At 37.8% G+C, this 15,445-nt stretch overlaps 1 protein-coding gene across 1 annotated transcript in view; it reads left to right on the top strand.

The window, feature by feature from the left end:
* The window catches only part of LOC149540707 (threonine--tRNA ligase, mitochondrial 1-like), a 131,002-nt gene that overhangs the window by 95,030 nt on the left and 20,527 nt on the right, over positions 1–15,445 (top strand). Inside the window, exons 17-19 of the mRNA XM_089801805.1 lie at positions 2,273–2,365; positions 2,459–2,680; positions 4,912–4,983. Of these exons, the coding sequence (XP_089657931.1) occupies positions 2,273–2,365; positions 2,459–2,680; positions 4,912–4,983 (387 nt within the window). The remainder of the gene's footprint in view (positions 1–2,272; positions 2,366–2,458; positions 2,681–4,911; positions 4,984–15,445) is intronic.

The following is a 15,445-nucleotide window of genomic DNA, read 5'->3' as shown; positions in this document are numbered from 1 at the left end:
TGTAGCAATTTCACTATTCATGGTACTGTAGCAAGACACTGTTCACCCTCACTATAGCAAAAACACTATTCATGGCTGCATGACCCGAACTTTAGAGCTCTTAAATTATGTGTGAATTCACCAATAAATCTCACTGTGTTCCTGAATGAAAACACCCGATAATCCTCCTGACTATGTCTTTCAACAGTGAAGAGAATGGTAGCAAAGAGGGATTTTGTCCTCCAAGCTCAACAATTAGAATTCCCAGAAATCCAATAGCATAATAGTAATATCATCCAAGCATGCCCCAACTCATTCCAGCAGAGAGAATATAAAGTCCTCCAAGAAGTCAACTTCATTTGCATAAGCAACGTGGGATAAATGGGAAACACCTTTTAAAACAAGTTTATAATAAAGTGACTTAATTGATATGTCTTTTACTTAATTATCACTTTATAATAAAGTAAATTAACTTCGACATTAAAATCATATGAGTCGAAATGAGAATACCATGTACGATAGCTTGTCGGAAAGAGCTCAACCAAATCCACCAAGTCGAACACTGGAAATTTCCATATCACTTGACTCCCACTGACTTACTAAAAATAGTAACTCCTGCCAAATGAGCTCCCTAATCACTTCATTAGCCTACAGAAGCTCCTATCATAGGCTAATCTATTGACCCCGATTAGTCACATTAAGTAGGGGACATTACAAGGGGACTCATTCCCCATGTTACTAAGAATTCGAAGATGGTGGAAATATTAATATTGATTTTTTTCATAATCAATTTGCTACTCAAACTAACACTCTTAACACCATACATAATCAAGCAACTAGATCATTACGAAGGTCAACATTGTTTTGTTAACCTATTATCAATGATTAGTAATAATGCATGGGTGCAATTTGAAGATAAGTGATTGCTTAATGAAAGGATACCATTATCATTGGACAAGACCGGTTAATAATATAAGCTTCATTGATTACTTAAGGGGTGCAGTTAGTGCTTTTTATGAAGACTACAAAGTATGAAGAGCTTTGGGATATGTCCTTACCAACGTGACTTACCAATCTGCTTACAAGATGTAAAAGGATATTCATAATCAATCATTCAGGCATTTGAATTTGGAAACTTGTAAGCCTTTAATCCATGAATACATTCTTGTCCTCAATCTATCTATTTATTAAGATTCCCCTCCACTGGTTAATGATGGATTTAAAACTTTTAAGTACAATGCTTAGTTTGTATTTAGCTATATAGATGCACAAAATAGATACCACATAGGTCTCCAAGGTGTGGTAAGAGATGTTAATTTCTAGAAATGCATTGACATCTTAAAAAATTGACACTTGGTAGAAAAAGATGTCATGCGGAACATATTCTTTTCCTTGTTTCATTGGTAATACTTTCAGCTGTTATGCCATGTCTAAAATGAAGTTTGATGTGTGCTGGTTCCCTAAGATGCTTTCATGAACTCATGATATTTTGTTGTCCTCACTTACCACATAGGCAAGTACCACACAAGCTTTGAATGAATTAAGGACCTGTTAGACTGCAATATTCTCAAAGGTAAATACAATAACATATTTCAGACTATTGATAAAATGAATGGTTAAATGAGTGTGGATCCTCTAAGATGTCTGCACAGATTCGTGATATTTAATTTCCCTCACCTGCTACATAGTTCAAGTGCAAAACAAGCTTTGAACTAATTAAGAACCTCTTAGGCTGATATTTTTAATAAAGGATATTGTGGAGTGACAATTTCTATTTCTCATCTGGTTGGTAGACCTTTCAGCTGCAATGCTATTTTGATAAAGTGAAGGATGGTTTGCCAACTTCTTTCCCTCTAAGATTTTTGTGTGAACTCATGATATTTTATTGTCCTCACCTACTGCATTGGGCAAATACCAAGCAAGTTTTGAACTAATTAAGAACTTTCAAACTGCAATATTTTGAAAGGTAATACAATAATTCTTTCTTGACTTACTATCAATGGAGAAATGTAATAATTTTGTGTCTTAAAAATTATCGATAGTTTTAATCTGCTAGATATTTGAAGAATATTAAAGATAACAATGACTGCCCTCTGCATGAAGTAGAGTGTTTAATCTTTCTACGCTGTGTATCAAATGCTGTTGGGTGAAGAAAATCAGGCAATGTATATTTTTCCACTATTACCACTATCTAAGTTTTTTTAATGTATGTGATATGAATGTAGGCCTTTGTTGAGGTATTGGGTTTTGGTCTATCGTATGTTGTTACTGACTGGAGTATGCATAATGCCAGATAAATGAAGGGGATGGGGCATTTTATGGGCCAAAGATTGATATTACAGTTTTTGATGCTTTGAAAAGGAAATTTCAGTGTGCTACAATTCAGGTATTAGACTTGATGTTATTTTGTGTGCAATTTGCTCTTGTATTTGAGGTAAGTATTATCTGATAAGAGATGTGTGCAACTGCTTTGTAACAGCTTGATTTTCAGCTTCCAAAAAAATTCAAATTATCTTACTCTGCAGAGGATGAAGCAAAGAGGGAGGAACCTGTTATGATACACCGGGCAATACTTGGTTCAGTTGAGCGCATGCTTGCCATCCTTCTTGAACATTATGCAGGGAAATGGCCTTTCTGGCTTAGTCCTCGCCAAGCTATTGTATGCCCTGTGTCAGAAAAGTCATCAGACTATGCATTGAAGGTTGGTCAATATCAGTTTTGCTTAATTTCCTTATTGTGTAAAGAATACTTTTTTAGTAGGTAAGTCATCTGCATTTGTATGGGGTGTAAGTCAGGTTCAATTTCATTGTTTCCTGTTTTGGAGAATGTGTTACTGTCAATTTTCCTTCTGAAATATACTTTTGTCTTGTTTAAAATAAAGATTGCTAATATTTTTTTGCATTCAAGTATTATTTGTGAATTAGTTTCCGGTGATGTAGCGTACTACTTTGTTATGTGTTTTGGTTAGACATTGAAAAATATGGACTACTATGTGGGGAGATACTATTTTAACCTTTATGAGTGCACTGGCTGGTTGACTGGGATATCAACAACTTCTTAAACAACATGCATCGTGTAAAATATGTCCCTTTGGATGTTACTACACACCTAATCTTTATTGCTATACTCTGGGGATTCAAATCTCCATATTGAGTCTATGATTTTTAGCTAAATGAAATGAAAAGGAGTACATGTCATTCTCATCATAAAAGTTGTGCAATATGCCATCTGAAGTGCATATTTCCTCTTGTTAGATTTTGGGCACTCTTTCCCTTGAGATGTTCTTCCTAGGCACTGCTCCAAACAATGACATCCAAGTCTTCTCACAAGATTTGTAAAAAATGAAGTTTGTATTTTAATTGTAGTATCATAGTATGATCATCACTCATTTCCTCGAATTTAAATTTTTGAATATAGTGTCTCTGTAGAGATGCATACACATATTGCGTGCTTTATAGGATGCTTAAATGTTCCTACAAACAGTTTGCACCTACAAAACAACCGCATTGGATGGTGGACATTGTGTGGCAAAGATGCACTAGAGTTGATGATGGTTGCCACTTGTTTCCTTTCACAAGTTGCTGGTTCCTCTGTTGTCAAGAGGAATTATTGCACATACAGCTATATCCAATCAGACAAGAGGAATAATGTATGTACTTTGTATCAGAAGTTCTAGATATATTTTTTATCATTCTAGTAACATTTTGTACTTTGTAAATCAGATTCTCAGGGCAGTATTTATTTATGAACTACTGATATGGTTTTACTTTTTAACTATAATAAACATGATATTTCTAGAGTCTCTGTAGTGAGATTGAGAAAACTTATTGTGAAAATTAGTGCAAGTGTTCAATGGTTTTAATTACTGAATAATCATGTGCATTTCCAAACTTGTTCTGATGGAAAATAGCAGATGTAAATATGACTTGATAATATTTTGTTCTTAGCCTAAGTTGCCGATTAATGTACTGGTGCTGGTAAAGGAATTGGAGCTTGGTATGATGGTACAGCAATTTTATGTAGGTACATAGATAAATATAACACAACAAAATGCCAACATTTTCAAACATTCGGCAAAATGCCAACATTTTCAAACATTCGGCAAAATGCCAATATTTTCAAACATTTGGCAAAATGCCAAATCATTAACAATACAGAAAATGTGATTTCACAAAACATAAACTGAAATCCATCTCATTAATGCTGATATAAAGTTTAGTAACCCTGTGTTCATGGGTATGGCTCACAAGTGCAACTGAGATGGTATTTAAGTGCATGCTCGCTGGCATATTCTGATATAAAATGATACAGCTGAGAGTGGAAGGATAAAGGAAATGGCCTACCCAAATGATATAGAGTGAAACTGAGGTTTTAATGTTTCAAAAACTGTGCCTGGGTTCGGCTCTGGGTACTGCCTGGGCACTCAGGTTTGCCGTGGGTCCTTCACAAGGACATGGGGTTGCAGGCAGTACCTTGGCTGTACTTGAACTGTACTGTACCAGGACCAGAGCTATCTTAGTGGTACTTGCTAACAATTTTTAACTTTTAAACTGTATTTGCTTTTAATAACATATTCTGGTGACAAATGGAGTAGGATTTGGGCTTGTAGAGATTAGCAACAACTTTTGATTCTTGAACACATGACCATGCATGATCTTCTTTTATGTTATCTCAATTATAAATGGAATACATTCTATGCTGATATTACACTTTGGAATTTTTTTTTGTATGCAAAAGTTTCAGAAATATTTGGAGCAGCTTCTTAATGTTCTCTACAGCAGAGAATGCCCTTGTCCACTTATGACTATGGTCTAGTATTTGAAATTTATTGCGTATGATCTGGAGAGTTTGCAAGTTTTATGCAATGATGACAAGCCCAGATACAACTATATTATTTGGTTTACCTCTTACTGGCGTTTATAATTTTTGCAGGTCCGCGATCAGATTCATGAAGCTGGTTATTATGTTGATGTTGACACATCTGATAGAAAAATCCAGAAAAAGGTAATGGTAGTTTTTCTTAGGACTTTGTATCACTCTATTGTCAAGAAAAGTAGTTGTGCTCTCTTTTGATAAAATATCAGTATTTAAGTTTTTCTGTTTGTTTGTTTTCCTTACCAGAATAGGGTCTTCCAATGTGATGATTTTTTATACTTTTGGATGCCACACCTGTTTGCACTTAAATTGAATATTATCTGTTACTCTTTGCTGCATTCTCCTCCCTGAGAACATCCAAATGTAGAACTCATATTTCTATGTTTCCAATCAATATTTTTTTTCACCAAATAAGGTATCATTTTCTAGTTTGTCTTGCAATCATCATTGAATAGCTCTCTAAATTTGGACCTGGCAAAATCTTGGCAGCCCAAATTTCTGATTTGGATCACAGACTCAGCAAAAAATAAATAAATTAATAAAAGAATAAAAATCATATAATTTAATAAATTAACTTTAGATAACTTTCAACTTAATGTTCCTCTTTGTGTCTTCAATACGGGCAAGACAATCTGTGTAATGTCCCATTTTTGGGGTCGGTTAGGCTTGATACTTGTTTAGTCAATCATAATGGATCTATGTCTATAATAATAATTCCAATTATTCAATCATGTTATTATTTGGTTTATGGATAGATGGTAGAGATGCTATCCAAGTTGCCTAGACACCAGCTATGGACTACCTCAAAGTTTACAAGTCTAAGTCCGCATCTCGAAGGCTTACAAATCACTAACCCCTAGCCTTTATTGGGATATGATCCATTAGCTTGGATTTATACAAGCCCTCCTTGATAACACCATAGTCCTCATAATTTGTTCAAGTTCAATAGAATGTGTTAAATTCATATGAGCGAGAAATCTACACCTACATTCGCTCCACAAAATAGGGATCTATGATTATTAAGTTGGTTTAATCCTCGTTATTCTGTCTTTGGGTTTCTAAGAAAGAGATTTTAGATTTAATCAAGTTTCTTAGACACCAATCCTCAATAGGCATTCCCTCAAAGTTTACAGATCTAAGTCCTTAAGCCTCTCTTTGTACAATGCCTTAAGGCGCTCGGGGTCGTAGATCCCCAACCTATTTTGGGAACAATCTATTGGTTGGAATTTACTCGAGTCTCATCCTGATTGCAACCTAAACTCCCTTCTTAAATCCAAAAATGATAAAATAATTTAAAAGTCATGTAGCAAGGATGGCGACGATTGACTCTCATAACAACGCGAGCCCTATATATAGGGATCTTAGAGAATGCGAAGGGATATGGTATTTCTGGATATCATTGGTAGTGGTAATGTAAACTCTTTTGTATAGTCAGTAAAGATATATTTTACCATTTGTGTGTATTTTTCCATGTAGTCATATGAATTCTGTGATAATATTGTAAACTAGATTAAGCGCATAAGTTCCATATTTGGCAGTAAACTCTGCCATATTGGCAGAAACATTTATGGTGCCATTGCCTAAGTACAAAGCCAAGGTCTGAGAGGATGGAAACATAATGGGCCAACCCTTTGACCTACAAATAGTAATACAAAATAGAAACTTTGAGGAGGAAGTCATGAGGGAGGATCGATTGACACAAGATCTTGTGTACACGTGAGAGGTAGCGGTAGATGAGTACGTCTGGCGGGAGGTAGAGCAGAGAGCTCTTCCCATCGGCATGGTACGAGTTGAACTCACAATGAATGAGGCTGTGTACGATCTTTTTAAGAGTCATCCAACACTGCTCGCACGAAGTTTGGTAGAAGTTGAGGAGCAAAGAGAAGGTACCCAAAGGGAACGAAGAAGGCAACAAGTACTATAATGATTTGAGAAAAGGACTTATAGAGAGGAAGAGTCTAGAGACACACTTTACTGTAGAACGAATCTCCAGTGGAGGAGCCAAGAGACACAAAGAACCATAGAAAGAATGCCTACTTCAATAGTTAATGCCCCTCCTTCCCAATAAAGATAGGAGATGCTAGAAAGAAACACACTGAGAAGATAGTGAGGAGGTAAGGTATTTGTTGTTGATACACCAACATGAGGAAAGGCAACGAAGATTGCAAAATCTTACCTGAGAATACCAACAAAATTATATCACCTGTAATGAATACCAATGGGAAAGATTGCCAAGCAAAGATGCCATCGAGGAGGAACCAATGACTTGTGTCACAAGAGATGGTGAGGGCACCACAAGATACGATGAGGATACAAATAGTTCTAGAAGTGAATTAGGAGAGACAAATCACTCTTTGGACTCTCACAATGCAAGCAAAGGTCATCCGGAGACGACTAATGATCTTAGATGGGGTATAAATACTACCCGCTGAACCTTGCCAAAGGGGTTTGTCAGCTACATAACAATACTAATCTATCCGTCGGCTACAAATCTTTACCGACGACATGAACCCGTTGGCTACAAAATCTTTACCGACGACATGAACCCGCCGACTACAGTTTCTACCGATGACAACAAAGAGAGGAGCTTACAAGGAGAAGTAGTAGATCTGTTTGAGAACACGGTATAGAGAATATGAGAATTAGTTATCTCTGATGAGATAACCACAGGGAAAATATATCCAAACACCCTTGGTAGGAGGGAGCATGAGTTCCACCAGATCACATCAGAAGGTGACAGAGGAGGAGAAATCTCGCAATCCAAAAATACTTGTGTAGGTGGGCCTTGCAGACAAGGAGGGAACCTCCAAAGATTAAACTACCAGAATAAGAATACGAGAGAAAGGATGACAAGCACACCAGAAAGCAGAACTCCCAAAATTTACGGGAGGAGACTTGATGTGACATTGTAAAACATGTATAATTATTTGGGAGGCCGTAGGGAAAGAAGATGAGGACTATTCACTAAAAGCCTTTCCAACTATGTTGTGAGGTATAGCAATTGATTGGTACACTGATTTGCCAACCACACAAAAAACAACATGGACCGATTTAAAGAAAGCTTTTGAGGCGATATTTAAATTGTTAAGAGATGATGATTAAGTGGTGGCAGAAATATATAACACACTAAAAGGAAAACGAGAGTGTACGAGTCCATCATAGAAAATTGAAAGAACTAATAGAGAAGTTGGAGAACAAGAGATGGATGAATTAAAGAAAAGGTGGTTCATAGAAGGGCTAAACCACTACATTTGAAGGAAGATGAAGGTGGTACCTCGATCCACATATAAGGATGCTTGCAATCGAGCCATGGACATTAAGAGTGAAGATAAAACCACAAGGAATAAAAAGAAACTAAGTGATGGCAGCAGTGACAAAGAAAGTGAAGGAGAATAAAGGACAATTCAAGCACTCTGAAAGACATGATGCAGATGTTGAAGGAGATGAAAGGAGAAAAAGAAATCAAAGAAGGCAGAGAACTGTGGTGTACAAAATGCCAAAACGAAGGGAATACAAAGAACTCTCCAAAAAATTCGATCGGCAACATTTGTCAGCTTGCGAGACGCACTCTCAGAGAGTGCTTGTACAACTTAAAGGTAAGAAGTGCACAAGTACTTCTGACTGTACGACAAGCCACACCACTCACCACTCCAAGAAATATGAACTTTGATGCCTCCCTAGGAGGCTATCGGAATAATAGATGTGGAGGCAACAACAACAATAAAAACACGCCACAAAGCCGCATCCAATACGATGCAATGAGCCTCCCAATTATACAATGCAAAAAATGCAACGAATGGGGACACTTTGCGTGTGAATGCCAAAATCAGCAAAGTGGCGGGAACAAGTTATGCTAATGGTGTGGACTGGGGAACCATGAGTATGTTGATTGTCGCAAGGGAAAGGCAATAAACATGTTAGAAATAACAAAGCCTGAAGAAGAAATAATGGCTGTAACAAAAATGCAAGTGAAGAAGCCTTTGTATGTAGACCCCAGAATTGAAAAAGAAAGAGTGAAGGAGGCGCAGATAGAATTGGAGGAAAAAACCAAAACATGAGAAGGAAACAACAAGTACTCCAACATGCTCAACATCCAAAAATAATATAATAAAATAGATGTTGCTAGCTACCATTCTAGTAAGGGTGGCTGACTTATTGGATACACTACCTCAACAAAGGATAGCAATTTTAGGGGCAAAATAAAATGCCACTAGCCATGGAGGAAACAAGCCATAGGAAGATGGCAAACAAAAAGCTCCATAGAAACAACCAATGTCGGAACTAATGCTATTCACGGTGGGAATAGGGAGGACTCCCGCTATTGTGGAAATAGAAATCATGGGACACAAACTCACAATACCATTGTGGATGGTGGATTGTGAGTCATTCTACTCCCCAAGGAGACATGGCTAGCCTTGGGCAATCCCCACCGTGGCCCCCACATTTCACTTTGTAGGAGCAGATCAACACAACATAAAACAACTCGGCATACTCATGAGCCAAAAAGTGATTGTGGGGACACAACAGTTCTTTTTGGACTTTGTGGTCATCTCTCTTGGAGAAAAAAAGGGTACAACACCTTACTTGGTAGGAATGGTTAGTACTAGACAAAGCCAACCATAAGTGGAAAAAGAACACACCGTCAATTAAAAGCGAAGGAAAAAATATACTATTGACTTGCGGAACTAGATAGCGAGCCAGGAATTGGCATCTGATTCAAAATTGAAAGTGGATGGATGCGGTGGAAATGAAGAACTAGAGCTTGATGAGGAAGGCATCCTGAGACTTGGTAGCTGCTCTGAAGACAAGACAGGCTCTCTCAAGGGATTGTTCCATTGGAAGATGGAGGAGTACGAAGTATTCCAACAAAGATGCAATATGCTTGAAGTTTCTAGGATGGAAGAAAATGAGGAAACTTACCCTGAGGAGTAAAAAGAATACAAGGAAGCTACTATGAGGGTAGATGATACACCGACTCATAATTTCGGGAACACGAGGAGGTAAAATACATGGAGCCAAATATGACGAAATTCAACTTGGATGATTAGAAGAAAAAACTAATAGTATTGGAGGATGATTGGGATCCAATCCTTGAGAGAGCCATACTCAAAATATTCCTAGAATACAAAGATGTGTTTGCATGGAGGTACACGGATCTAAAAGTGGTTTTATTAGAACTTTGCGTGCATAAGATTCCGCTAATGCTGGATGCCAGAGCTGTACAGAAAAGGCGACACTGCATGAATAAAAACTACACAACCAAAGTACAAGAAGAGATTGCCAAAATTCCATAGGTAGGTATTATTTTCAATGTACAAACCAACGAATGAATGTCTCTAATTGTCATTTCACTCAAGGAAGCAAACCCGATTAGAATCTATGAAGATTTTTAGTGCTTAAATTTTGTGACAATCAAAGACCCCTTCCCAATACCATTTACAAACAATATATTGGAGGAGGTAGCAGGACATGAGATGTACTTGTTCATGGACGGGTTCTCGGGCTATAACCAAATTAGTATAACTGAGTAAGATAAGTTGAAAACCACCTTTGTGGTAGAAGATGGGGTCTACGCATATAACATGATGCCCTTTGGACTGTGCAATGCCTTGACTACGTTTTAAAGGATCATCCTTCACATATTCGACAACGATGGCAACAAGCAATTTTAAGGCACTTTTGATGATTCGTTAGTTTTCAGCGGAAATGAGACTCACCTCGCAATATTTCGAGAATGCATGGAGAATTTCAAAGAGCACGATTGACACTAAATTCAAAGAAATGTCGATTCATGGTGCCTCAAGGCAAATTGTTGGGACACATTGTATGCAAGGAAGGGCTGAAACCTTACCCAGATAAAATTAAAGTGATCATGGAAATGGAAGAACCAAAAGACATGACATGAGATAGGTCGTTCCTTGGCGATGTGGGCTACTACTGACGATTCATAAAGGGATTTGGGGAGATATTCACTGGAAAGAGAAAACTAATGCATTGAAGGAGCTAAAAGTAAGACTCGTAGGGGCACCAATCCTTGTCTATTTAGACTGGAGTGAGGAATTCCACATGCACATGTATGCATTGAAATTTGCTGTCGAGGTGACCTTGGCCCAAGGAGGAATCGAAGGACTAGATCACCCAGTCTGCTTTGCCAGTAGGATGCTTTCAAAAGCAGAAAGGAATTACAGTACAACCAAAAGAGAAGTGTTAGGCATGATGTACTCAGTTCAAAAATTCTAGCACTGCCTCCTTGCCACACCTCACGTTTAATGTGGACCACTTGGCACTATTGTACCTAATCAAAAAACCATAATACAAGGGAGGGTGAGTAGGTGGCTCCTCCTATTTCACTATTATAGTGCGACACGTCATGGTAGATCATTTTTCAAGAATATTGTCGGGGGAATTGACAGGGGGAGTAAATGAAGATTTCCTAGACACCCACCTTTTTTGGATTGTAGTACTTCCGACTTGGATGAGCGAATTGGGAGATGTCTGTCCACAACATGATTTCCCCTAGATATGGCAGGTAGTGAGAAGAGGAAACTAGCCTTGAAAAACATTCCATCTCATCCATGGATTATTCTATAAAATGTGGCCCGACCAGGTGCTTCGTAGATGTGTGATGGAAGAAGAGATCCCAAACGTATTGTAGGAGTCCCACAAAGGGTTGGCAGGAGGGCACATTGGAGTAGATGCTACAACTAAGAAGGTACTCTTTGTCAAACTTTTGTGGCCAACGCTCTATACCTTAGTTACCGATTCGGGATACGAATCCGATTCGGGCACGTGAATCGGATCCGTGGATTCGTGATTTTTTTTTTCCCGATTAGGATTCGTGAATATATATATATATATATATTACTGATCTTGCCCAAGCCCCAACTAGTAACAGATATATATTTATTTATTTGTTTCTCTCATTTATTAGTATATATAATGCATAAAAAGGTCATTTTAGCACTAGAAAGCAAAAAAATATATTTAAAAAAGTCATATTAAATAACTTAGACTCACTTAAACCTGTCGATCCTTGAGGATTCACACTGGATCCTTGAGGATTTGTGCCTAGATTCATGCAGATCCGGGCAGGATCCTTGTTTTACACAGTGGATTCGTCAGGATTCGTGGGCCATGAATCCGGACGAATCCACTGTGTAAAACAAGGATCCTGCCCGGATCTGCACGAATCCAGGCACGAATCTGGATCCGGATCCGACCCGAATCCGGATCCGGCCTCTAGGGCACGAATCCGGTAACTAAGCTCTATACAGATGCAAAAGAGTGGGTGGTAGGCTACAACACATGCCAAAGGATAGGGAAACCACTGAAAAGAGAGTGGGTGACAGGCTATGACCAAGTGCTTCGTAGATGTGTGATGGAAGAAGAGATCCCACATGTATTGTCGAAGTCTCTCAAAGGGCTGGCAGGAGGGCACATGAGACTAGATGCCACAACCAGGAAGGTACTCTTGGTCGGACTTTGGTGGTCAACGCTCTATATAGATGCAAAAGAGTGGGTGGTAGGCTATGACACATGCCAAAGGATAGGTGTTAGTACCCAATATGGACCCAATATTTAAATTTTTAGTGAGAGGTCTTGAGCTACTTCGAACTGAGGTTCAAAGCAGTTCAAAGTGGTTCGATAGTTCGAAGTAGTTTGTAATGCAGATTTAGTACAGTTCAGAATCCATGTTTAGTTTAATACCCGAATTCAAACTCGGTTCATAATTCATGTTCAGATTCTGTCAGTCTAGTAGTTTCAAAGGATTCATTCTGCATCTCAGGTAAAATCAGTGGTTCACATGTACAATTCAGTGGCGTGGGTCAAGTGTCTAACTCATTTCGCTCAAACTCAGTGATTCAGAGATCAAATCAGAAGACTAGGTTCAGTACAACAATTCCAAAATGCAGATTCAAAAGCTCAACCATCACCCAAGAAGTGTATTCCCTTAGTTTGATCACGTTAGTTCATGGGTATGATTTCAAATTTTGAAATCATAGACCCAGATAACAGATTTGACTAATTAAATTTTGTCAAGATCAACTCAAATCTTATAATTTCTCCCTATTTCAGGAATGAGTTGCATGCTGCCATGAAGCATTTTAAAGAATTAGATACCCACTTAGTAATACATATATATCAAGGGAATCAATTTCAAATTGGGTATATTTGCAGACAATTAAACAACTAATGAAGACTTTTCATAATTTTCATGGAGTCATACACCATGTGACTTGAAGCCTAGTCCTATATAGCTTGTGCCAATGGTTGCATGGATACTCGGGTTCGAAAGTGGATAAAAGTTACAATATGTCAAAGGTTGATGCTTTGAAATGTTAAAAGAAATAACTTTCCAGCCATATATTTGCAGTGCATAGTGTTGCTCAACTCTTGGTGATTGGTAATATCAGAAGTTAGAACCATTAATCATCCTATTCTTTGCCAAGTGCAAATGCAGAAGCTGATGATGCCGAGAGGAAAGGTGTATAATAAAACATACACTTGAGTAGGGGACCGCGACAAAGACTTCCTCAAGAGGGTAGATTCTCATACCCCCTTCTAAATGACACTTATCTCGTGTGCCCACGACGTGTCAAAGGATCAAGAAAAGCTGAGGCATATGTTTCCAACAGTGATGCACATTGAGAAACGTGAAGTTATTTGTGTATGAGACGGAGTGGGTGCCGAATGAGTCAAAATTCACAGTTGGATGTGCTCTTGCTCTCGAGCTATTTGACATTATGCATAAGGTGCAGCACGGGTGGCATTCCAAACATAAAGAATCGACTTATGATGAAAAATGCAGTAGCATTCATAAGGAAAAGAGTCATCGGGGTCGGCATCAAAAAAACACATGAATCATGAGACATATTGCTACCCAAACGTGTCTCATATTAAGTATGGAACAGAGGAATGGCGATAGTGGTGTCAGAACTCGAGCTCTCCCATAGCAGAAATTCTTCATTACAGAAAATATGTCAAATAGAAGGCCCATGGTCATGCCTAAAGACATAGAGTGCCCCTCATCATGATTTTTATAGTGTCGGAAAAGTTGATATTCATGTTCATCACTCTTCGTGCATGAATCAGAAATCTCTTTTACATTTTATTGAGTCTAAGCTGAGGAAAGAACCTGACAAGACAAGAATACTTTTCATCAATGTGATAAGTTCAATCTCAAATATAACTCCGGGAACAGGAAAGCAAAAGGTTTGATCAAAGCCCCATCCGTTGCATGAAGGCATAAACACTGCATGTGTAATGTTCAACCAAAGACATTAAAATGAGCACATATCAAGCTTTATCGAGCTACATTTGTGAAGGAACTGACAGTGTATGAAAACAGTTTGATAAAATGATAGAAACTATTAAAGCCGCATAATGATATGAGGAATACAAAGATTATCTAAAATTCCAATGAAGCATAGACACAACCCGATTCACAAGCCTTTGTAGATGTTGATAAAACTTCTAAGACCGTGCCCATAAGGAAAGAATCACAGTTTGGGATCATTATGAGAAACTGATGAGATGGAGTGTTGACACATATGCCAAATGCCAAAGGAAGTGTTCCTGTGTATAGGTAATGCAAGTTATATAATGTCTAGACAGGTTCAGATTTATTCAGAAAGGATTAATCTTACCACTATGGCCCACTATTAAATCTTAACGATACATTTTTCTATTATAAAGTTGCATTTATAATGTGAACAACATTATAAATATTAACATTGTGATAAAGAAAGTTAATCCTGGGAAAGAGAAAGTTATAGAGACATGAAGATAAAGGGGAAGGTAAATTCTAGATTCAGTTATGGAAACTGAATAGCACCCATCCACACCTATTAATTCCAAAATAACAGAGGATCATGGGGTTCTGCTTTTCTGCCCGAGACTGCAGATTGTGTGCTACAGCAGGGAGGGGAAGTCTATCAGATTTGTTCCATTTTCTTGTGAGGAAGAGAGGGCAGAGTTTATTCCTGAACTGTGTGTTAGAGATAGGAGAAATTTTGATTTGTTAATGTAATGCAAGAGTAAAGAGTTTCAGTTTTTCTTTGACAGTGATTTTGATTGCAAGTGTGTAATAGGATCGTTGTTATCTTTTACACTTTAGAGAAGGGAGGCTGGAGGATAATTGCATATCAAAACTTTGATTTTGGGGCAGTTTCCTTCCACTGATCACGATCTTTGTATTGTTTTCAGTTTTCTCTAAAATACATTTCAATGTCACTGTTTTCTGATTACATTAACATTTCAAGATATCTTTAAAAGGTCTGATTTTCATTTTCTCAAGAGGATGGAAGATACATTCTTCATTTTCACTTTGTAATGCAGCATCCGGGCAAATAGACTTTGTGTTATTTGCTGTTCTTTCTTTTTCAGTTTCTTAGTTTCCGCATCTATTCCGTGTTTACGGGTAGATGTTTGTAAACCTTTTGTGCTTTCTGGTTAAAAGCATCCATATCTAAATTCATTGTAAATCATATGCAGGGAGCTGCACCCAGATAAATTTAGAGGGCACTTACACTCTTTCAATAGTGAAGTGACCCAACTGTTAGTGCTGATTCAATTGTCCTATATGGGCATT

This window comes from Cupressus sempervirens, chromosome 9, assembly GCF_028749045.1.
Source record: "Cupressus sempervirens isolate cs-2001-9-10 chromosome 9, ASM2874904v1, whole genome shotgun sequence".
Lineage (NCBI taxonomy): Eukaryota > Viridiplantae > Streptophyta > Pinopsida > Cupressales > Cupressaceae > Cupressus > Cupressus sempervirens.
This window is presented reverse-complemented; position numbering and strand designations above follow the sequence as displayed.